General features: G+C 30.0%; 1 protein-coding gene across 1 annotated transcript; it reads right to left on the reverse strand.

The window, feature by feature from the left end:
• Positions 1-19,031: 19,031 nt before the first annotated feature.
• LOC115712299 (linamarin synthase 2) lies at positions 19,032-23,923 on the reverse strand. Its single transcript, XM_030640561.2, has 2 exons — positions 23,145-23,923; positions 19,032-20,085 (listed from the first exon to the last, which is right to left on the reverse strand). Exons 1-2 carry the CDS (start codon positions 23,656-23,658, stop codon positions 19,148-19,150), a joined length of 1,452 nt encoding a protein of 483 aa, XP_030496421.2. The 5' UTR covers positions 23,659-23,923; the 3' UTR covers positions 19,032-19,147.
• Between the last annotated feature and the right edge of the window lie 1,511 nt (positions 23,924-25,434).

The raw sequence follows: 25,434 nt of genomic DNA on the forward strand, positions 1-25,434 counted from the left end.
TTAATGGTGATGGATAATATAGTTTAAATTTAGCACATAAAAAATTGTGTTAAATTTAGCACAAAATATAACATGATTAAATACTCTATAAATATTTTTTTTTATTTATTATTTTATCACTCATTTATAATTATTAATTTTTTTTTATCTTTTTTATAATTTTAATAAAAATTTAATATTTTTGTTAATATTTTTTACACATCTCTATTAAAAAAAAATTATTTTACTCTTAGTACATTTGAGCATAATTATAAAAGAGTAATTTACAGCATAACCTTCATAAGTGTTTAGTTTATTACAACTAACCCCCAATTTTAAAATTTTGGTAGTAACTCCTAAACCATGTTCTGTTAGCACTTAGTCCTTTCTATCATTTTTAAGTATTAAGTGTCACGTTGTACTATCCATATGTACACATTGTATTATCCGCGTGGATAATGTGTACATATGGAACAATTTTATTGATCCACGTAAATAAATATTTAAAAAAAATAAAAAAAATTAATTATTTTAAAAATAACAAATCAAAAAATCAAAAAATTTCTTTTTCTTTAAAATTAATTAATTTAGAATTAAAAATTTTTTTTAAAAAAATTGAAAATAAAAAAAAAAATCCTAATTCCCTAAAAAATTCTTACTCTTCTTCTCGTTCTCTCTCTCATGCTCTAAACTCAGCCGAAATTTCCCGTCGAAGTCACCATCACTATCCACCACAACTGGTGACTACCATCACCACCAACCCTCACAACTGCCCACCATCACCACCAATGTTGAAACAACTGCACACCATCACCACAGTCGAAACCACAACTGCTCATCACCACTACTATCGTCACCTCCATCCTGATTCAAACACAACCCCATAACTCATATCCAAACACAATCAAACAAAGATAGACACTTACAACGATCTCAGTTTCAAATCCCACAAAAACAAACAAACTCCATTCAAATCCATAAGAAAAAAAAATCTTAGATCGAACAATTAAATCTGTCAAAAAAAAAAATGAAAGAGAGAGAGGTGAGACAGTGGAGAAGCTTGCTCACTGAAGGGTCAAGAACTGAGACCCCACATCTCGTTCAGGTGCAAAGCAAACCCTCGCCATTGTTGTCGTTCAGGTCCCATACCTCCTCAAAAATTATTCCCATTTCCAGTGCCATCGCCCCAAACCTCTCCACCGCCATCTCCTCCGTGCTTCGAGTTCTCAACGCACTCCCCCTTTGACACCGTCACTATGAGCTCGCCGTCAACAAAGACCGTCCTAGCGAGCTTTGGTCGTCGTCTTCGACAACTAAAACCTCCACATGTCGAGTTCGAGCTTGTCCAAGGAAAACTCCGTTGACCCACTTCCTCTAACCACAATCTTCGTCACCCCAAGATGGATTTCAACTGTGTGAGCCCTCACATTGACACCGAAACCCTTTGTCTTGACCATGGGGGAGCCACCGAAGTTTCTTGCGGGTCAGAATGGTGGTGGACGGCTAGATTTAGGGCAGTGAGAGAAGAGAGCACGAGAAGAAGAGAGAAATTTTAGAGAATTAGAGTTTTTTTTTCCTTTTTTATTATTCTTTAATTTTATGATTTATTTTTTATTTTAGATTAATTTATTTTTAAATAAATTTGTTTATTATTTTAAATTAATTAATTTATTTTTTTTTAAATATTTTTTAGGTGGGCTAATAATATAATGCCATGTGTACATTGTGTTCATGTGAAAAATACTTTGTGTACACATGAACATGCCCACATGGAAGTTAACTGCCAAAAATGAATGGAAAGGGCTAAGTGCTAACAGAACATGAGTTTAGGGGGTTTTACCACCAAAATTTTAGAATTAGGGGTTAGTTGTAATAAACTAGACACTTACGGAGGTTATGCCGCAAATTACTCATTATAAAATTTAGTCCAAATATAAAATTAACACATTTTTTGAGACAAAGTTAGCACAAATTTACACCATCTATTAAAGATAGTCTCATTTCATGAGTGGATAACCAATAGAAGAGCTAATCCATCGGCTATCAAGCCAGTTTTTAACGCGAGCGCCTAGAGCTCACTCAACCCAGAATCCCTTTTTTTTGGCAAAAAGGTGTATACTTTTTCAATATTTTTTCAATTAATTAGTGTTTACTTGTGGGATTAGGGAATGAGAATAATCAATGAGTTTGATTAACTTGTTTGATTCTCTAATTGTTTTTAAGCAACGAGAATAAAATGTGTGAGTCCCACACCAATTTGAGATTGAAGAATGGGAGTGACAAACTCATGCATTCTTATTTTTTCTTAAATTATGAATTATTAATTTGACCCTCATTTAATTATTTTTTATAGGAGTCCTATATACAGTTAAAATTTTAATCAAAGGTGTTTTTATTATTTTAAATAAACTATTATAATTCCAATTAATATAGTGTAAACACATTAATGAGAGTACTTCTTATTCTGATATCGATTCTTGGAAGTCAAGTAAATAACTTTCGTTTATTCTAATTCATCAATTTCTTCATTTATTATTATTATTATTATTATTATTATTATTATTATTATTATTATTATTAATATTTTTAGTAATCTTTACAAACCATGTACATGTACAATTAATTAATTTAAAAAATAAACAAACGTAACTATATGAACTAAAGCACATGTAATATTGAAATTTTATATTTAAAATTTAAATTGTGTATTGGCTTATATAAATTTTCTTGATTATTGTAGAAAATTGCTCTATCTTTTATTTTAAAGCTTATGGTGCTACTTAGCGATACAATTTTAAATCGAAGACTGGATAAGCAAGAAGGTACTTCGAATAATCAAGAGTTATGAAATTTAGGAGTATGAGAACATTTTCTAATCACACATATGGAGGATAGGCTTGTGTATTGTAAGTGTAAATTTTTACTAAGTTATGAAGGTTGGGCTTCTATATTAAAAGTATTCTTAGAAATATTTGTTATATAGACACTTTATGTAATTGTTTCAATTTGAATTTATCTTTTATTAAATCTAACTTTATATTATTATTTTTTAATAGTGAACTTTCAGTTAATAATGTATATATTTCTATATGGATATGTGATATTAACTTATCTTTTATACATGGACAAAATAATATTAGTTTATTTGTGATTTCTTTTAATATGTGGGAAGTTTTATCGTAAAAAATGTTACGTGTACACATAAGTGTCATTTTAGAACCGTCGCAAAAAACACTTGTTGCGTCGGTTAAAGATTGGCGCATAGCTTGTTGTGTCACTTCAAAACTGACGCAAAATGCTTTAATTATTTTTTTTGTGTTTTGCGTCGGTTGTAAAATGACAAAAATAGTTTTTTGTGTCATTTTATAAACGACGCTAATAAATTATATTTTCCGTCTACGGCTTATACATCGGTTTTTTAAACCGACACAAAATCTTTATTAGTCACTTGAAAACTGGCGAAAATACCCATTTTTGTAGTAGTGGGAAGCCCACTAAAGTACTCAACCTATTAACTAGTCCATGCAAATGAACAAGAGATGACTACTCATCTCCTAAATAGACACGGATTCAAACAACATGTCTGAGAATGATTTGGATCTACCAAGCTCCCGAAAGTATAGTTCAACTCTAATTAAATTCCAAGGATAAAGTAATGTTGGGAACCCAAGATGGATACTCCCAAGGGTCATCTAGGAGTAGTAGCTGAAAGAGTTATCCACAATGGTCTAACCTTCTGGATATTGCCTACGTGGCATGCCTCTAACATAATCCTTGAGGAATTTAATGACTTGTACCTTTGTTAGATTCCAGAAAGGCTCGTGGCTAAAGGATGGTTGCCTTTTGTGCATTGCACCCACAATCTGACATTCTCTTTCCCCATAAAAATGACACACCAGTTGTCATTATCAATAATACCATGCACCGTACAACATATTAAGTGGGCCCTACCTACCCAACTCAATAGCTTAAGAAAGCACAAATTCAATGTATTTTATCCTATTAGCGGGCTTTATTAAAAATAAAACCTTATTTGATGAGTCTATATTTGTCTCCTAAATATGACTAATTTATGTATTAATATTCTTAAATTAATTCTTTAAATTATTGATTAGTGTGATTATAATTAATTAGGCTATTTGAAAGATTAATCATACATTTAGAGTCATTTGGAGAGATGTTAGCACATTTTGGTGGAAAATAGTGTAAGTCGGCAAGCTCGGTTTTATAAGGCGAAACTTAAGTGCAAATTTTGACAACCTTAGAAGCAAAATTAGACTTGGAGCTCAACATAAAAGTTGTAGATCTCGTTCTCAGCTTTTCAGAATATCTTAAATAGCCAATTCCAAGTTTTCTTGAAGAAGTTATGACCAAAATACTAATCACGTGACAAATTTTTTCGACAGGAAGTCGTGGCCGTGATGAGGATGGTGATTTTTGGGAAAAATTCGAATTTAATATATTTTTAGTGAGATATTTTTAAGGGTTTTAATTAGGACTTCTAGGGTACGAATTTCAGCACTTTCGAACTACAAAATTGAAAGAAAAACTCAGAGAGAGAGAGCAAGAAGAAGACAGAGATTGTAGCTTTAAGTGTTCTACATCATAGTTCTTTTTCTTCTCCTTAAACTTTTACTATTTATTATGATTTTGATTATAATGTCTAGTTTTGAGTAGTTTCTTTTTCGTTAAGGGTTATTTTAAAACCCGAGACATGAGTTTTTAATTTCATTGATGAATGTTAATTTCTAGTTTCCATAATATCAAATTACTTCTATTCTTCTATGTTCAATGTAATGATTGATGTTTTATTCTCATTTAGATGATCACTAAATTAGATTTTACTTTAATTTATTGTCATCTTAGGATTACTATTCACCTAATAGACTAGGATTCTAAGTGTTGTGATAAATTACAATTTTTAATATTGTCAAAGGTATTTTTAATAGTGATGAAGAATAGAACCTAGATTGCCTAGATTATATGCTTCATTAATTTATTGCCTAGATTAAGTTTAATAAATCGCATTCTTCATGGTTTTACTGTTTAGGTAAAAGAGTTAATTAGTGAGTGCTTCGCCTTGATTACATGTAACAGGGAGATTGAGATAATTAATTATTTTAGCGTTATTTGCAGGATTAATTATTTTGTTGAAAATCTAAAATAATATTCATTATTAGAAATTAAGAATGATTGTTGAGGGTAGAGAATAATCTTTAAATATTTCTTGAATATCGCAGTATCTCATTCTCTTTGTGTTTTTTTTTTATTTATGTTGTTTAATCTTCATAATTAAAACTTCTCTTTTTAATTCTTTTTACTGATTTTTGAATAATAAATTGATAGTAGTCCTCGTGGAATCGACCTGTATTTACTGTTATACTAAAGTAATTGGTAACATAGAGCACAACCATTCGAAAATCTGTTATGGTCCCCTTTGTCTTGGAAATACTCAAATGGATTAATTACTATGAGTATAACTTCAACACTTAGCCCAAGGTAAAAGAATACGGGAGATTAGGGGCCCAAGCTTGGGTAAGAGTGACATTACAAAAGTCTCGAATCTGAGACTACCGAGCATGGACCACAATGTCAGGTCAATCATGGAAGAAAAGGTCTGGGCGACTAGTGGTGTCACCACCACCCTGCAACACAAAGTACACCCGACCAACAATACTCTACAACCACTATTCTAACCCTACAACAACTACTTTGAGTCATACTCTACTAATTTTTCTCCTTTGTTGTTTTGTAAGTTTTTAAGTTTTGTTTTCATTTTACCTACATTCTAACTTTCCGATATTTACACATCGAGTTTCTGGTCACTAACTTCGTTGACGAGTTCTCATCGTCAATAAACCCGGTAAGACTCTAATACCCTATACGACCTTTTCCCCCCTCTCTGCCCCTTAAGGCTATCTAGTAGTTTCCAATGCTACTATTCTATTTGAGGCAAGCAACGGTGTTTAAAATCAAGCTTTATATGATGATGTGAGAACTATTAGTTTATTCAATAAGAGACGAGGAAGGTGAAATGTAATTTCTCAATTGTTCGAGTTACTACTACAAAAAATTCTTTTAATTGTTGGACATAATAAAGTTTTGGGGAGTTTTCTAGTCTAGCATTGTTGGACTAGAAATATAACTTCATTATGTCCAATAATATTAGTCTAAAAAATTAATAATGGACATGATATATATATATATATATATGAATATTTCTTATTTGTTTAAAACTAGTATATTTTCATGTCTAATTTTGTTGGACTAGAAAAAATAATCCACGTCCAACTTTATCTAAGTTGTAAGTTGGACTAGGTAAATTAATTTAAAAAAAAATAAAAAAAAATGCATAAAGATAGTACGATCTTATTAGTTTTATTTTTTTAAGAAGTTTTTATTATAATTTTTATTATTATTATTATTATTATTATTATTATTGAAATTTTCAAGCCTAAACTTATAGAGGTATTTAAGAAACCTCTTGAAACCCTAATCAGCCCAAATAATTTTTTCAATAGCTTGTCTTTCTTCTCTTTGAGAATCCAGTACTGCTCCTTCAGCAAAAATAAAAAAAAAAAAAAAAGAAAGAAAAAAAAATTCAAAGAGCAACCATGCCGAGCTCCGGCGATTGTTTCACGAAGCGGTGAATTCCACCGTGTTCGACGACCTAAAAATCAAAATAGAAAGTTAGCTTGATGGTCGTTCCTCTCTTTTCTCTCTCTTCCTTTCTTGGTGAAGCCACGAGAAGGCCTCAATGACTGTTAACGACCAATGTTAGCCTAGGGGATCACAAAATCATAATCATTCGTTCTCACAAACCCAAAACTTGAAAGACTAAGTGATCTCCGACCCCTTTACCACTGTTCACCGCTGTGAGCTACGTCGCCGGAGCTGAAGCTTTTCAGAATTAATCTGGTCATGTGTGAGTTCTTTGTAGCCTGATTTTCCGTACTCTATCTTTGACCGAAACCGACCACCATACATGTGTTGGGTTTTATGCCCTAAATAAAACTCATTTCAATATAATCAGACTTACTTATTAATATAGATCAGAAATAACATTTAATGTTGCATGGTTCACATGATTTATTTCATGATTATATGTACATAATGTATAAATTCATCTGAAACCCTTTTCACATACTTGATCCTGTTTATTGTGTCGTCAACACATTGGAAAGTAAACATGACTATGTGAATAAAGTTTTCTAGATTTATCAGACATAAGGTTTTACTGATATGATAATCTACAACAGAGTTTACTTGCATTTGGAGAAGTGCTGTGTTCTTTCCAGAGCATTGTTTAAAGTAAAGCTCAGGTTGGATGCATGGAGTATGCATCGGAAGGGACCGATATTGAACTTTGACTTAGATTTATTAAACTTACCGTAATATCTATTCAAGTCAATATTGCCTAGAGCCATGGTAATTGATTTACTTGCAAGAAATTTGGACTTTAAAACGATTGTTTGATGTTTTGGATGGTATCATGTTGTATTGAGTGTTATTTGATGATTGATTGATGTTTGTGAATTTTCGTGTAAAATAATTGAATATCTGTTTCTGGAATTATTTTTATTGGATTGTATGGAAAAAATTAAGTAATTTACTTTTTTACAGAACTCAATTTCGATTTAATTTGAATTAGTTATGATTTTTCGAAGTTTCAAAAAATATCGGGATGGTGTCACTGTCCCACGCGCGCGAAAACTGTCCGTATAGCTCGCATTTTTTTTCGTTTTTCTTCGATTTTTCATGCTTTTTCATGGATTTAACTACCGATTTTTTGTGTAGTTCTGTATTTATACTATTCCTACTCCTAATTCAATTCTAATTATCATTATGAATTAATTTAATATTTTTTAAATTTAATTGAAGATATTAGTGTAATTTGAATTTAAAAATAGTTAGTATCTATCTTATTTGCTTAATAATCTATCTTATTTTTAAATTTGATTATATCTTTTATTTTTAAATTTAAGGTCAGATTTTAAATATTTTAAATTAAATCTTTTTTTTTTAAATAATTTAACCTTATTTAAATTTAAAATAAGATAACTACAATCATGTAATTTTAAATAGATGTAAGATATTTTGCTAATTTTTAAATTTATTATTTTATTTATTTAAATTACATTTAAAATCTGAAAAAGATATTCATTTATCTTTTTTAATTTTTTATTTAATTTTTATTTATAAAATAACATGAAATATTTAAAAGTAGTTAGCAAAATTTTGAAATGATATTTAAGTTGGTTGAAACCTAATTTTTCAAAATTGTAGGTTTAATTTTAAATTTAATTTTTTTTTTTTAAATTTCGAAATTTTTTTTAAATTTTATAAAATTTTCGAAAATATTTTTATTTAATTAATTAATTATTTATTTCGAAATTAATTATTTAATTTAAAATTAAATAAATCCTACATCCAACTATCCAGCTAACCTTGTTGCAGGAGTATGTGTTTTAGCTTGTGTGTAAGTTTTCAAAACCTATTATTGCTTGATTGCAAATAGCCATGGTTACTTTTTGCCAGATCTAATGATTTGATGGCTCCCTTGGTCAAGTTAATAATTTGTAACAGGTATATTTACAATCTTCTTTCATCTGTGTATGACCTAGCAACATGATATGACCCATCCAAAGTGTGCATGTGTGAGCCTATGTGTTTAATTTCATTATAGATGCATATAGGTTGTTGTTGCTAAATAAAATATCATAGTTCTTGATAGATTTTATTTAGGCCCATTTAGTTTTTGGGCTTATTCAATTAATAACAGTTGTTCATTTTAAGGTTAAATTCCTCTCTTTTGGGCCTTGTGTGAGAGTTGGGAGCCATAGTAGTGGGTACGACATACTGTACCTAGCACCCCCTCACATGAACCACCCCAATTGTGAAGGCCCATTTGCCTGATTTGAATGACTGTACTAGGTTAATTAAACTAGTTTAACCTAATAAAATTGATTAGCAACATAATTAATTTCATTTATTTTGAAATTAATTTAAGAAAATCATAGGATAAAGAATTTTATTCTAAGCTAAACTATGTGTATTTTCTTGTATTTAATTAAATATAGAATTATAACCATCTAGATTCTTTCTGAAGCTTAATTTAAATTTTTCATTAAATATTCCTATTTAAGTTGATATTTAGTTATCTCTAACTAATCAACTTAAATCTGAATATCTTTTGGATTTAAAATTTTAAAATTAAGTTGAGGAATTTTAGACATTGGTTATTAAGATTCTTTAGATATTTTTTAAGTTAATATCTTTTCGAATATTAACTTAAAATGGAATATTTTCAAATTAAGTGGTTACAACTTAATTTTTGATATTTAATTAAATTTAAATTTGAAAATATTTAAGTTCTAGATTTTTTCTAATACAACTTAAATTAGATATTTTTTTCAAATTTTGTGGAAAAGATACTTAGTCAAATAAGATATTTTCTAGATAGTTATTTCTAGACTACTTATTATTTCTAATATTAAAATAGGAAAATATTATAAATTGTGAAATTAATTATTTAAATAATTAATTTTGGTACAATTTATTTTAAGTATATTTTTTCCTAGTATTAAACTAGAGATTAATAATTAAGCCTTCTCTACACTTAATTATTTATTTCTTGAATTTAATACATTTAATTAATTTGAAAATTAAATATCTAAGTTGATTTTCATCATGATACTTAAATATTTCTTTTTCATGACACTTAATTAAATAAAAAATTATTTTTAGTTGAAATTTATTTTTTCAACTAAAGTTAAATAATTTTCAAAATATATTTTTTTCTTTATTTTATTAATTTCGAAATTGCATTTCTTAAATGCTAGAATTTCGAATTTTATTTGAAAAATAGATTAAAGTTGTAAATTGTAGTGGCCAAAAATTGCTCTAAGCCCAATGAAAAGGCCCAACGATCGAAGTACTTACAAAGCCCACTTACAAGTTAGATACAAAGAACCCATAAGCCCAGTGGCTCACATGGGCCACGCCCAATCCATGCCTTTTGGGTCATACCCATATTCAAATATCCAACCCACAATAAAGCTTGATTTTAAAGCGTAATGTTAGGGTTGACGCGTGGAGGAAGAAGAACGTTAAGTTTCCCAACTAACCCACGAAAATAGCGATCTTCCCTAGCATAGCGGAGCGAGAATATCAACCCACTGAGTGATACGCTAATTGGAAGACGCTCATCTAGGAACAAACCTAAAAGATGACGCTCATCCCTGGAGAAGTGGGGGAAGACCGTTTCTCTAGGGACGGACCACGTTTCAAGAGGTAGCCGTTTTCCTAAGATAATAAATAGGCCCGCACTGGGACTGGGTGAAGAAAAAAGGGGGGATAGACGAATATTCACTCTCTCTCTCTCTCTATAGTTTTACTACCAAACTTATTATTTCTCTACGATCTGACATACTCTTTCTCATTCCGGTGAGCGAGGTTTGACCGTGGATCACCACATAACCATAAGCACAGGAAGTATTTATTTACATTTCTTGTTTTCTTTTCTACTTCGCACTATAAATTTACTGACTTAACCGTCGGAGTGCCTTCGGCCGGCACCACCCCGGTGTCCCAAGGTTTTACGGTCATCCTTTGTCTTTGTTCCGCAGGTTGTCGGTGCCCACAAACGCTCATTCCGATCATTGTAGATTTTAGCGTCTACATAAATTATTTATTTTAATTTTGGACCAACTTAAATCAATGATTTTTTTCATTTAATGATTAATTAAAATAAATGAAGTAAAATATATTTTTCTTTATTTTATTAATCAATTTTCGAAATTGCATTTCATAATGCAAGATGATTTTGAATTTATCTTGAAAAATAGATTAAGTTGTAAATTAATTATTTATTTTAATTAGTTCTTGGATCAACTTAAATCAATGTTTTTTTCATTTATTGATTAATTTAAAATAAATTGAATTAAAGTATATTAATTAGTCAAAGGAAAATCTAGATAGATGATATTTTTGCTTGAAGTATTTTTCTAGTGTATTTAATTAAATAGAAAATTAATATTTAAGTTGATTTTCATCATCATACTTAAATATTTGAAATTTTTCTTATATATTTAATTAAATAGGAAAATTATATTTTTTGTTGTAAATTAATTTTATTAATTAATTTTGGGCCAACATTAAATTAGAATAATTTTTCCAGGATTTATTCTTTTTATTTTAATATGCAATTTCAAAAATTGTATTCTTAAATACTTTAATTTTTCGAAATGCAATATATATTTATAGAAAATTAAATTTGAGTTGTAAATTAATTTAAAATAATTTTGTAACAACTTAAATTGAATATTTTTCTAAATATTTATTGGAAATTATTACTAAGATGGAAATAATTCATATTATTTTCATATCCATCTAAGTAAAATTTATAAATATTAAACTAAAATTTATATTTAGAATTTTTCATTATAAATTGGAAATTTTAATTAAATAAATATATATTTAAAATAAATAGATTAAATAAAGAGAATCAAAGAAAATACAACTCACTTTAAATAATGAGCTTTATTATTATTAAGATATTCGATCTCCATTGTTGGTCTTACAATAGTTAAATGTTTTTAATATAACCTCGAGACGCTAGACTTCGTCCCCATATGGATGGTTATTCGTTGAACGCATTTAACACCGTAAGATCTCCTTTGATAAGTGTTTTGTAAGTTTTCGTCTCTATTAGACTCTCCCCTACGGTGACTACTTAGAGATAAACTTATAAAACATGAAACAATTGTGGAAGCTCATAAAATGAGAATAACCTTGACTCTCACCTACCGGGACAACGTTGGATTCTTATTTTGATCGAATAAAAGGTTGCTAGAATGGTTTGCATTTTAAATGAGCTGACAACTCTATTCAATGAATGATACTTTGACTCTCGCCTACCGGGACACTGTATCAGTTTGTTGAAAACCTTAGAAATTATTTAGGATTGTATGTTTTAGTATTTTCACTGGTCATTCCTACTTGCTATATGTTTAATAATTTCTGAATTGTGTATGAATTTATATTGAACCATGTTAATTTCTGTTATTAAATTGTAGTTTAATTTCGAATCTTCATTGTTGGTCTAACATGTTTGTTTATCTAATGAGATAAATCCCTAATGGATTTTCACCATTAGACATACATAATAGTGTAAGATCTCGAAAGATAAATATTGTATATGCAACATCTAGCTGTTCATCAATTGATGACACCTTAGACTAGTATTTTTACAATATGAAACAAGAAGATTACATACATAAGATTACTTTGTCTTTCACTAATCGAAACATCGTTGGATTCTTATTTATAAATGAAATTATCCTAATTCCTCTTAGCTTATTCATTTCGAATTAGCTTCAAAACATATCATTGGATGAATGGTCTATAAATCATTTCATGTCATTCTATATTTTCTCTTAAGAAATTAAATGACCCATATGATTATAATCCCGAAATTCTATTCCCAAATGATATAAATCCTCAATCTTAGAAATCTCCTACTTGTATGGGCAAATCTGACTTAGAGTTTGTATTAGTAGTGCTGGTCCAAGATAGAATTACTCATTCCAGGAAGCAAGTTACACTTTCCAAGTGTTCAATATCCATCTTCTATTAATGGATTCAAACTGTGTGGAATATGAGTTTGGTATTCTGTGACCAGGATCCACTTGCACTATTCTAAGAACTCTTTGATGTAACTATACCTAAATCATCAAAAGACTCAACCACTATCACGTCCCCGCTTCAAGCCTCCATTAGGTCCTTACACCCATGGAATAATGACTCTTATACACGAGTACGTCACTCTGGCTGCTTCCTGGATTGAAGACTGACCCTACAAGCCAACACGAGTGTTTCTAGCGTGCTTTGTCCTCACTCACACGCTTCCTGGGAAAACTTCCTAGGAGGTCACCCATCCTGAAATTGCCCCAGGTTAAGCACGCTTAACTGTGGAGTTCTTTCGAGATGGGCTACCGAAAAACAAGATGCACCTTGTTGATATAGGTAGTATTAATCAATCCATTTAAGCCCTCTTCAACTGTGTAGTCCCATACCTACACAGTCTCAGAATCATCCCACTTGACCTTCCCCAGGCGGTGTGGGATTGCACAACTTACCCGGTGTTTCTCCTTACGGATCACGGGACTACTGACTGTCACAATCACCCTTCCTTATAGGGCTTGATGTCCTCGTCAACCACACTTCCGGCTGGGTCAAGGCTCTGATACCATTTGTCACGTCCCCGCTTCAAGCCTCCATTAGGTCCTTACACCCATGGAATAATGACTCTTATACACGAGTACGTCACTCTGGCTGCTTCCTGGATTGAAGACTGACCCTACAAACCAACACGAGTGTTTCTAGCGTGCTTTGTCCTCACTCACACGCTTCTTGGGAAAACTTCCCAGGAGGTCACCCATCCTGAAATTGCCCCAGGTCAAGCACGCTTAACTGTGGAGTTCTTTCGAGATGGGCTACCGAAAAACAAGATGCACCTTGTTGATATAGGTAGTACCAATCAATCCATTTAAGCCCTCTTCAACTGTGTAGTCCCATACCTACACAGTCTCAGAATCATCCCACTTGACCTTCCCCAGGCGGTGTGGGATTGCACAGCTTACCCGGTGTTTCTCCTTACGGATCACGGGACTACTGACTGTCACAACCACATTTTTCATTAATCTATGGCATTTGTATCTTGTTCATAGTGGATTTGACAAGATCAATCTCTGCAAAGAGTTAATATGCCTATATTCACTGAAAGTAGTTCATCTCATTCGCAGATGGATGTACATTCAGGGGTGGATATGAGTTTTTCGTTGTATTCTTAAAACGATAAATCTAGATTATACCTTTTAGCAAAGAAATTTGAAATGTTTGAAAAATTTCATTAATTTCTAGCAATGGTTAAAACCATTAAGGTAAGTGGTTAAAGATCTTGCGAACTGATAGGGGTGGAGAAATAGTTAGTAGATATGCAGTTCAAAGATCATTAAATTGATTTTTGAATTATATCCAAACTTACCTCCCCAGAAATTTCGAGTTGCATATTGATGATTAGTTACTAGTCGTTGCCTAAATCCTTCTATGGTGATACAATTTCAGAATGATGTAATGGTTGTATACTTAATGTAAATCATTACTAGATTTATGGATGACCTAATAAAAATCTTAAGAAAAGCTAGAACTGTTAACCATAGTTTGTTAGCTATTCTAAGTGATTAGGGGTGAACCATCCCATAGTCAATAGATAAGAAAGTGTTTGTTTAAACAAATACTACTTTTCTAAGAAAATGACTAAGTCTGAAAATAAAGTAGCAAATAAAAAAGATATTTTTCTTGATTCCAAAAGTGTTCTATCATCTTACATATGATGATCCCACTGCCTCTGTTGTCTTGTCACAACCAAAGAGATTAATACCATTTAGTTTTCTTCGACATAATTCACTGTACCTTGTCGTAGTGGGAGAGTTTCTAGGAACTCACCTTCTTATGACTTGGGAGACACTAGTGATTAAAATCCATTGTGAGTTTAAACAAGTAATGGATTGTCAAGATAAGAAACTAAGAAGAAAAGCCAATACAACTATGGTTTAATCCATTCACATGGAATAACCTAAAGTTTTCTATTACAAGGACATAAAGGGAAATTTTGTATATAAGTCTGTTCAATGGACTTAACAAAACTTCCTGTTCCTAGTATTATAGGTTTGAGTTTATCTGAACCTATGGTATACCTGGTAATTACTTACTCTAATGCAAGCAACTTACTTTAGTAAGATGCTGAAGCATTTTCTTTCTAATGGCAATCTATAGAAGCTTCTCGACTTCTAGGCATAGATTTTATTTATCTAAAGAAAAGTCTCAACTATTCCAGAAAAGATAAAGCCATGAAAGAATTTTATACATCAACAGTGAGAGGTCTCAGATATGCTAATGTATGCCTTAGACCAGACACCTGCTGTTGAGTGAGAGTAATGAGTAGGTATCAGATTAATCCAGGAGAAGAACATTGGAAGACAATCAAGTAAATCTTAAGATTAAGAAGAGGAACTATATGTTAGTCTATAAGGGTGTGTTTAAAACACTTAGACTACACCATATCAGATTTCGAAATTTGCCTTTGTGCTAGTAAATCTTTCTGATAAGATGGTGGTTACTCTGGGGATGGAATAGTGATTTTGGAGAAGTGTAAAAACCTATCTGAAGTCTCTAGGTCTACCAGAGAGGGACTGAATGTTAAAGTTGCAGGAAAGGTACTTATTCAGTCTAAGGAAAGTTCTATACATCTTTGGCACCATTCCAAATTGCCTTAACTCCTATTGTTACTTCCTGAATAACCAAAAGTAGTTGCCAAAGATATAGAATCCAGTATCCCAAGAGAGTAGACATATAGAGAGGAATTTCACATTATCAATGATTTTGTGATTAAGGAAGAGTAATGGTGGAGAAAAGGTTGTGGTTAATTCAACCTTTCAGATCCTATTACGAGGAGTTTACTACTACTACTACACTTGATTTGAATATCAAGGTGTTGAGATTATTTGAAATGCACATTTTGTTTTATATTAGTGCAAGTGGGAGTTTGTTGGGTTTTATGCCCTAAATAAAACTCATTTCAATATAATCAGATTTACTTATTAATATAGATCAGAAATAACATTTAATGTTGCATGGTTCACATGATTTATTTCATGATTATATGTACATAATGTATAAATTCATCTGAAACCCTTTTCACATACTTGATCCTGTTTATTGTACCGTCAACACATTGGAAAGTAAACATGACTATGTGAATAAAGTTTCCTAGATTTATCAGACATAGGGTTTTACTGATATGATAATCTACAACAGAGTTTACTTGTATTTGGAGAAGTGCTATGTTCTTTCTAGAGCATTGTTTAAAGTAAAGCTCAGGTTGGATGCATGGAGTATGCATCGGAAGGGACCGATATTGAACTTTGACTTAGATTTATTAAACTTACCGTAATATCTATTCAAGTCAATATCGCCTAGTTGATCCTAGATCAAATGATCTTAATCCTGATATGATTATGCTCAATCTCGAGAGGCTATTCGTGTTCTTTGATTTGTTAGTTAAGCCTACTTTTAGGTCAGGGTGATACGTACATTTTGGGAACACGGTAGTGCAATTGAGTGGGAGCGCTATCATAAACATGGAATCTATAGCTTCTATCTGGCGAATAGTAAGCAAAGGAGGATCTCCTTTGAGCTTGACCAAACGAACATAAATGGTGGAGTACTCATTTCACATAAGCTGAAATATCATTTATACGGGGTCAAGTGTTTTAAGGAATAAATACATTGTAAGGTGTAACGGTAATCTAATCCCTTTACAGTGTAGATCATTCATATAGAGGATCATTGATCACATTAGGATTATAACAATGGATAACTAATGATGCATCTATATGGTGGAACATATAGAGCATTCTATATAATGAGAGTGCAATTCTAAGTTCTATGCGTGGATTTGAACGAAGAATTAATAAGTTAGTGAATTTTAGTGCTAAATTCTTGATCTACTTATTGGAAGCTCGGTTATATAGACCCATGGTCCCCGCACTAGTTGAGATAATATTGCTTGTAAGACTCATGTAATTGGTTTTGATTAATCAATTATAATTCTCAAATTAGACTATGTCTATTTGTGAAATTTTCACTAAGTAAGGGCGGAATTGTAAAGAAAGAGGTTTAGGGGGCATATTTGTTAATTATGATACTTTGTATGGTTCAATTAATAAATATGATAAATGACAATATTATTTAATAATTATTTATAGTTATTAAATAGTTAGAATTGGCATTTAAATGGTTGAATTAGAAAATTTGCGTTTTTGAGAAAATCAGATACAGAAAAGATAAAACTGCAAAATTGCAAAAAGTGAGGCCCAAATCCACTAGTATAGGGCCGGCCACTTTTATAGGAATTTACCTCTGATATTTTCATTATTTTAATGCCAAATAATTCAAACCTAACCCTAGTGGAATACTATAAATAGATAGTGAAGGCTTCAGGAAAATTACACTTTTCTTCTGACAACACGATTCGAGAAAAATCGAGCCTCTCTCTCTCCCTATCTTTAGCTGCCACTTCCCTCTTCTTTTCTTCTTCAATATTTCGAAATTCTTAGTGTATGAGTAGTGCCCACACACAGCAAGTGATACCTCAATCATAGTGAGGAAGATCGTGAAGAAAGACTTTCAGCAAGAAGGAGTTTCAGCACTAAAAATTCAGAGAAAGAGATCCAGGTTCAGATCTTGATAATACTCTGCTACAGAAAGGAATCAAGGGCTAGAGATCTGAACGGAAGAAGTCATTTAATTCCGCTGCACCCAATGTAAGGTTTCCTAAACTTTATATGTGTTTATTTCATCATTTTAGAAAGTTCATATTTAGGGTGTTAATCAACATACTTGTGAGTAGATCTAAGATCCTGGTAAAATAATTTCCAACAACATGGTGGTTCTCTAGTGAGCATCTTAGCCACCCTCACTGGGAGAAGCTATGCAATTGGATAATTGAGATCACGGAGTCAGGTTCCCAAAGGATCTTAAATACATTAGCTGGTGTTGTGACAGCTGAAGCAAAGGGCAAAGGTTTACCGCGACTTTCATCATATGTTCAGTGTTGAATTTTTGTTATTGCAATTATATTTTTGTTCTCATATTTGTAATTTGTCTTTTTTTAAAAAAAAATTTGTTACAAATGTTTCTGTTTAATAAGAAATTTTATTATTGTGTTTTTCTCTTTTAGTATTTGATTTTACTTTTTATTCAAAAAAATTTGATTTAATTTAATTAAATTAATAACGAATTAGTAGAACATAAATTCAATTTATATTTTATTATTTATTCTATTTTTTGCAAAAAAAAAAATAATATTATATATATATATATAAAAATGTGTTTAACATCCACCCGACTTAAAATATTTTTCTAGTCTAATATTGTTGGACTAGAAAAATACTCCTTTTATGTTCGAGGATACCATGTCCAACATAAAAATGGACTAAAAGACATATCATGTCCAACTTTTATAGACATAAAAAAAAGGTTTTTTTTTGTAGTAGTGAGTAGACATAGTTTTAATCAACAGTAGACAACTATATATAATTTAGAGATCGGTGACATATGTTATTGCACTAACACACTCTCAAAGACCTACCATAATTATACCTGCATGTCTCTTAATTATTAATATTTAAATTTAGAGAAAAATATAGATTTCTAATATTTATAAATTAAAAATTACAACTACATGTTAAAATATTTATTTTTAAAATTATATAACAGAAACTATCTCAGTTATAATAAGGTAATGTAACTGATACAATATAGTTATGTAACAACTAAAACAACACTAGTTTCTTTATTTATTCTCATTTATTTTTTACCATGCAAGATGATAAATAAACCTTAGCATCTAATAGAAGAGATTTACCAAAAATACCTTTGTTTTTTCCAATTTTAATTGTTTAAAAATTAAAGCCGGTATTATTAAAATAGGATTACTGTGTAAAAAGGTACCTTATACTGTAGCTGTATATAGTATCAAATTAGTAGCTTTTCATTGTAGCGACAGACTCCGTCAGTAATCTTTCATTGTAGCTACAGTGCACTTCTAAAAAATGAATACTTTTTTAGATGTTTTTTCTGTATGTAGATACCGTGTATGCGTTTATATATTTAAGGTTGATATAGTCTTTATATTTTGAGTTTTTTTTTTATTATTTTTTTTTTCTACTTTGCATCAGTTTTATACTAATGCAAGTGAGTTTGTATTCTTAAAAAATTGATGGAAATGAATTTGTGTTAGTTAAAAATTGATCATGCAAAATCCTAGCAGTTAAAATCGACATAAACTTTTAAAAGTGTATAATTGCCTCGCTTTTAGAAGTTAACTGATGCAAAAAAATCATTTTAGAATAATAACATACTGCCTCAGTTTTTGAAAGGCACTGCAATTTTTTTTTTTTTCATTATAATTGTATACAAATAGAATAGATCATAATAATTCATATAAAGCATACATTCAATTTAATGAATATATCTTTTTTTTTTAACACAATCTAGTGAAACTAAATCACAAACCCAAATATTACTTTCTAGTTCCTACCCATCATATATAGTGGAGACTCTCCCTAATCAGCTTATCAAAATTATTATAAGAATCACCTTTAATATCAGTAGTTTCATACGCTTTCTTCTTCCAATACAAACTTTTTTCCTTCATTTTCTTTCCCTTCTCTCCTTCCATCATCTCCTTCACAAGCATTGAGACTTCTTCTCTTTTGACATCAGGGCTAATTTCTACCCCTATACCCAATGTCTTACAAGCAAAATGGCAGTTGGTTTGTTGATCAGCAAAGAAAGGCCAGCAAATCACAGGAACACCAGCACAAATAGTCTCTATAGTAGAGTTCCAACCACAATGAGTTAAGAAAACCCCAACTGAAGAATGTTCCAAAACTTTCTTTTGTGAGCACCAATTTACCAATAATCCTCTGTCCTTAATCTCCTCAAAAAATTCTTCAGACAAAACTTTAGCCGAATTAGAACCCATTACAACATCAGGCCTAACTATCCACACAAATGAGTGATTGCTATTTGCAAGTCCCCAAGCAAACTCTTTAAGATTGTCTTCAGTCATAGTTGTGATACTTCCGTAGTTTACATACACAACTGAATTGGGTTCCCTTTTATCAAGCCAGTTGATACATGTTGAGTCTTCTTTCCATAAACTTGTACTCATGGACTTAACTTGACTTTCAACTGGAAGATGACGATGAAGCATACAAAGTGGTCCTATAGTGTAGATGTTTGGAAACATAACTGAGATTGAATCTAATACTTCTTGTTCTAGCTCTTGAAATGTGTTGAAGATTATAGTTGAAGAAGTCAGGCAATTCTTTGCTTGTGATCCTAAAAAATCAAACATTATATCATCAGTTGATAACACTCTGATGAAGCTTGGTAAGTCCTTTAGTCTTATGTCTCTCATGCCGGGAATCCAGTCTATTGGCGTGTTAAGCGTGCCATCTTTCATGAAGTTTTCATCTGAAATAAATGATGGATTAAATTTTACCTTAAAATGTGTAACACCAAATAGGAAAGCAGAAGTGTTAGTATAGTCACATTCTTTCTTACTACAAAAATATCAATGAGAATATATTGTCAATAATGAAAAAAAAAACTCTCAATGTTTACACATAATGATTTGTTTGAGCTCTTAAAGATATGGGTGGTGTTTCATAGGATTTTAAAAATGCATGAGATTATCAAAACTAATTAAAGTCTATGAAAAAAAGAGTTTTTTTGCAGCTAAACTCTCTCAGCTATCACTTTATTTGCACTTAAATCTCTAAGTTTAAATTTTGACGGTAAAACCCTCCAAACTACTTAACTATTTATAAATTTAATGTGTCATCCACTTTCTACAGTTAACTGCCAACATAAACTGCTTATGTTGTACACTCTTATACACATGACACATATTGGTACACCTAATATTATTACTTTAAAAATATAAAAAATATTTCAAATTTTATAATATTTTATTTTATAATATTTTATTTTATAATTTTATTTCATTTTAAATGAATTTTGAAAATAATTTTTGAATAGTAATATTCGGTATACCAATATAAACGTGTCACATGTACAAGAGTACGCACATAAACAATCCTTGGTTGCAGTTAATCGAATGACACCTTAAATTTGCAACTGATTCAGTAGTTTAAAGGGTTTTACAGCTAAAATTTGAGTTTGGAGAATTAAATACAAGTGAAATGATAGTTGAGAGAATTTAGCCGCCAAAAATTTTTAAAAAAAAATACAAAATCAATCTATATATAAATAGTCGATAACATTAAAAAATGACATATGTTTGATGTTTCACTATTTACTGTCTTGTTCAGATCTTTTCATAGTATCATCGTGATGAAAATATTTAAATGGATAAGATCCCAACACTAAGTTAATAATCTGTAGATGATCCAAAATTTGTATTCATCAGTAGAAAGAGTAAACAAAAATGGAGAGGCATAAATATTGAAAAACTAACAAAAGAGGGATATAATTGTAAGAATTAATATTAAGAACGACTAAACTATAAAGTAATTATTAAAAGGGTAATTACTCCTTGTGTTCTAAAACAAAAACTTGTTACCATATGTTCAAAATACAAACTTGTTAATTATCTTATGTTTCGATTATGTGTTTATTTAGTAATTTTTAATTAGAAAATGTAAATATTTTGTATTTCCACTGAATTCAAATTTGATATGGCCAAAACTAGTACGACTTGAGTTTATATGAATTAAATTCATATGTAATTACTTAGTTACATTATAACTGATGAAAGTTTAAACAAATTAATATATGTTTAGTGTACTAAATATATATATAATATAATAAATTATTAAAAATATAAAATATTTTGATCAAAGAAATTAAATGAGTTTCACTTATTTATGGCATGTTTACTAATAAGTAATGAAAATCAATAGAAAGGTAATCATTCCCTTACATTTGTTTACTTGTATTATTAAAATTATGAAAGAGAGTAGTTGATTAAATAAAAGGAGAAAAGAAAGGGAGAACTTCCTCCGCTAATTTTGTAAAGAATGTTATTAAGGATAATAAATTTTTATTTTATTTTTTAATATTAAATATATAATGACAATTTTATTCTTTAAAATATATCTTATAAAATAATTACATTATAATATCATAAATGATTCCTTATATTATAGTAACATTCCTTCAAAATTAAGATCTTTAAATAATCTGTCCCCTGTTCCATAAAAAAAAACCAATAAAAAAAATAATAATAATATGCCAATAACTTTATTATTTATTATAGTGTTTTGTGGTAGGTCCACAAATATATGTTATAGAAATTATATGACAATTTGTGTTTTTGTGGTGTGATATGTTTCAGACACCATATATCATAAGCACTTAGTCATATCAACATCCTAATTCCTGAGTAGGAACGCAATATATATGATTTCTTAATAGGTCATACATCATGATGACTCAATACCAGCATCTCATGGTAGATACTAGAAATTTACACATTATTTAAAAATATAATATTTTATTTCATTTTTTTTTTCATATCATTTTTAACCTTTTTCTTACTTCTAAAAATATCAATGTATAGCACTCTTAAAAAAATACTATAAATATGATCTCATATATTATTATTTAATATATATTCTAATTTTTAGCTACAATAACTTTTTAGCTTTAATTTTTATTAAAAAATAAATAAATAACATCAATACTACAACATAACATCCATGCAAATTAGAACGACATTTTTTTTCTCTCTAATAGTATAGCATCTTAATATTTTACCACATAATATGTTCACCTCACCAAGCTTCCTTTAAAGTTTTACCACACTCAATTTCAAATTCAAAACTAACACATAATAATTATGGGTTTTTTAATTTTTATACTTCAAAACGATTTTTTATTTTTTTTATATATATATTTTTAAGGAATTCCACACAAAAACCTCTATAACAACTAACAGATCAACTTAAATTGCAACTGAAATCCGTATAGCAACCTACATATATAGAAACTATCTGAGAAAATACCGAAGCAACCTAAACTGTACATTTTAAAAACAAGTTAAAAAATAATATATAAAGTGTTTATTCTCCTTAAATATTAAATGTATTATGTTAGGACACAACATAAAATTGCCATAATCAACATAACTATATAAACAAACATTACTCATAGATTTTCATAGCTTTAATTTCTCTCTCTATATATCTATAGAATGAGAAGAGATGAAGTTTTAAGGATTTTCTTTTTCTTTTATTTTTTGTTTTTTTAGTTCATATATATACTATAAAAAAAATTAAAAGTACTTATATTTTCATTTTGTGGTAGTGTTATTTTTTGGTTAAGTTTGTTGATATGAAGAATAACACGTACTTTATAATAAACGTATTAAGCAGATCAGCATAATTTTGATATGAAAAATAAAGTACTTTCACCCAAAATTATTTATTCTGTACATTTTAAAATGATATATGGTGGTGTTGTGTGACAAATTATATCACCCCTAATATAAACAAGTTAAAAGTTTGTACCTTTGAAAGGTACGAGACCTTTTTTGACAAGTTCATCGTATTGGAGATACCCCATGAAGCTACAAGCAGAAGCAGTCCATAGCACAACCCCTGGAATCCCAAACTCCCGTGCAGCTTCTATCCCAAAAGTCATTACCCCATCAGTAACGATACAAGTAATAGGAGGCACTTCACAACAATTGTTGAGCTTATGTAAAAGCTTTTTAAATGGTCCTAAGCAGTTGTTTCTAGTTGAGTCACATAATGATGGAATATCTTGGGTTGCATCACGATCTGATGGTGGCAAACCATCAGGTATAGTCTCAAAGTGAAAGTCAGATAGGCCTTTCACTGAGTCGAGTCCTTTGGATCTGATCAATCGCCTGTGGTTGAACTCAGTGTTGACATAGGTTATATGGAAGCCTCTAGAGTGTAGAAGCTTGGCCAATTGCATCATGGGGTTAACATGGCCTTGTGCTGGAAATGGAACACACACTGCGTGAGCCTTCTTTGTACTCTCAATCACTGAATCCATATTCAGAGTCTCTATGCAAAGCAATGCCTTAAGATATTATGTGAAGAAAGCAAGTGAGTTTAAGTTGAGCAGAGCTATATATCGGGGAGCTATAAAGCTTTAGTTGGCTTGGCTTTTGGTATATTTCATTGATACCTTTTCTTATGGGAGCTTCAACGATATACTATACTATTTTATGCACGTGGCTGGATGGTTACTTCTACCAAACGTGTCAGGCATCTTTACAGTGCTCTACAATATGGGATTATTTTATGTTATTATTTTGTATATCTCCAATGAGATAATAATAAAGATATGAAGATCGAGATCTCAATCAGTGAAAGAGTACAATTATTCTACATTTTCTCACAACTTTAAGATGTTTACAAGGCTTACTTTGCTGTGTCTAATTATGTTTATTTAGATGTATTAAGACAAACTCAAATAAGATTATACCAGTAGTGCCCTAAAGATGTGAAACTCTTTATTATTTGTTAAAACAAATTTACCTTTATGATTTGTTTTCATATACGAAAATTATTTACATATAGTTCCATTTACATGATTGGTACAATTAACCAAACCATTTAATGATATAAGAGAGAGAGACACACACCCGTCTCCCATATGAATAAATCAATAGTCAATTAATATTAGCAAGTGGCTCTTTCTATAGCATTGCTATTAAGCATCAGTGGTCCTTAGCTAGCACTTTTTCGACATGTCGCGTTGTGATTGGCTAGCGATACTTCATAAAAGCTATTATATTAAATTATATGAGACCCGATACTTAATTGGACCAATAATGATATTGACATATAAGAGGATGCTAAACATCACTGGTGTCCTTTAGCATTTCTCCTCTTTCTATGATCAATGTATCTCCAATGGTATATATATAAATTTCTTAGTCATGCTCAAAAAATTAACATTTAATGGCGGTGTGTAATGTACAGGGACACAGACCCACTAGTATCAATGTGGGGGCTATAGTTCCCACTAACAAAAATATTTCCTTTCAAAAAATTATATTAATTTTCTAATTTGATAATTATAGACCAAACTAGTAAAAAAATCCCCACAAAATTAAATAAATATAGTAAGAGTGATTAAAATGTAGGGATTTTTTCTACAATAAACTAATAGGGGTGTTATATTTACACCCCATAAAATTATAATTACACCCCAAAAATATCATTACATATTTAACCTTGTGTAAAATTACTAAAATAGATATTTTTAATAATTTTTTTTTTCATTTTTTATAAGTGCACCCTACCACTAAAACAATAACTGAATGTTAAATTCTTCAAAAAAAAAAAAAAAGTTATTCAAATTAGAAAAATTTAAACCCTAAAATCATTCCTCAATGAAAGAGAATTTAGAAATTTTATCAATGGAGCAATCATCTAATACAAAAGTAAGATTATTATATATATATATACTAGCAAAAAGCTACGTGCGAGGCACGTATACTAAATTTTATGCTAATTTTTTTCTATGTTATTTGAAAGTTATACAATTAAAAATTTAAGAAAAAATATTATTAATTATTAGGTGAGATTATTAATATGTGTATAGGAAGAAATCACAAATTAATTAATCTTGTAATCTTAACTTTAATCAAATAGGATTCTAGATATATGAACAATAATTAATCAGGTAAAAATCAAAAATAATTATTTGAATAAAGAATTCAATATACACAGTTATATATATGAATCCCATTAATCAAAACTAATTATTCAATATATGAATAATAATTTATCACGCTATATGTTTTCCAATAAAGAAATC

This window comes from Cannabis sativa, chromosome 4 (genome assembly GCF_029168945.1).
Source record: "Cannabis sativa cultivar Pink pepper isolate KNU-18-1 chromosome 4, ASM2916894v1, whole genome shotgun sequence".
Lineage (NCBI taxonomy): Eukaryota > Viridiplantae > Streptophyta > Magnoliopsida > Rosales > Cannabaceae > Cannabis > Cannabis sativa.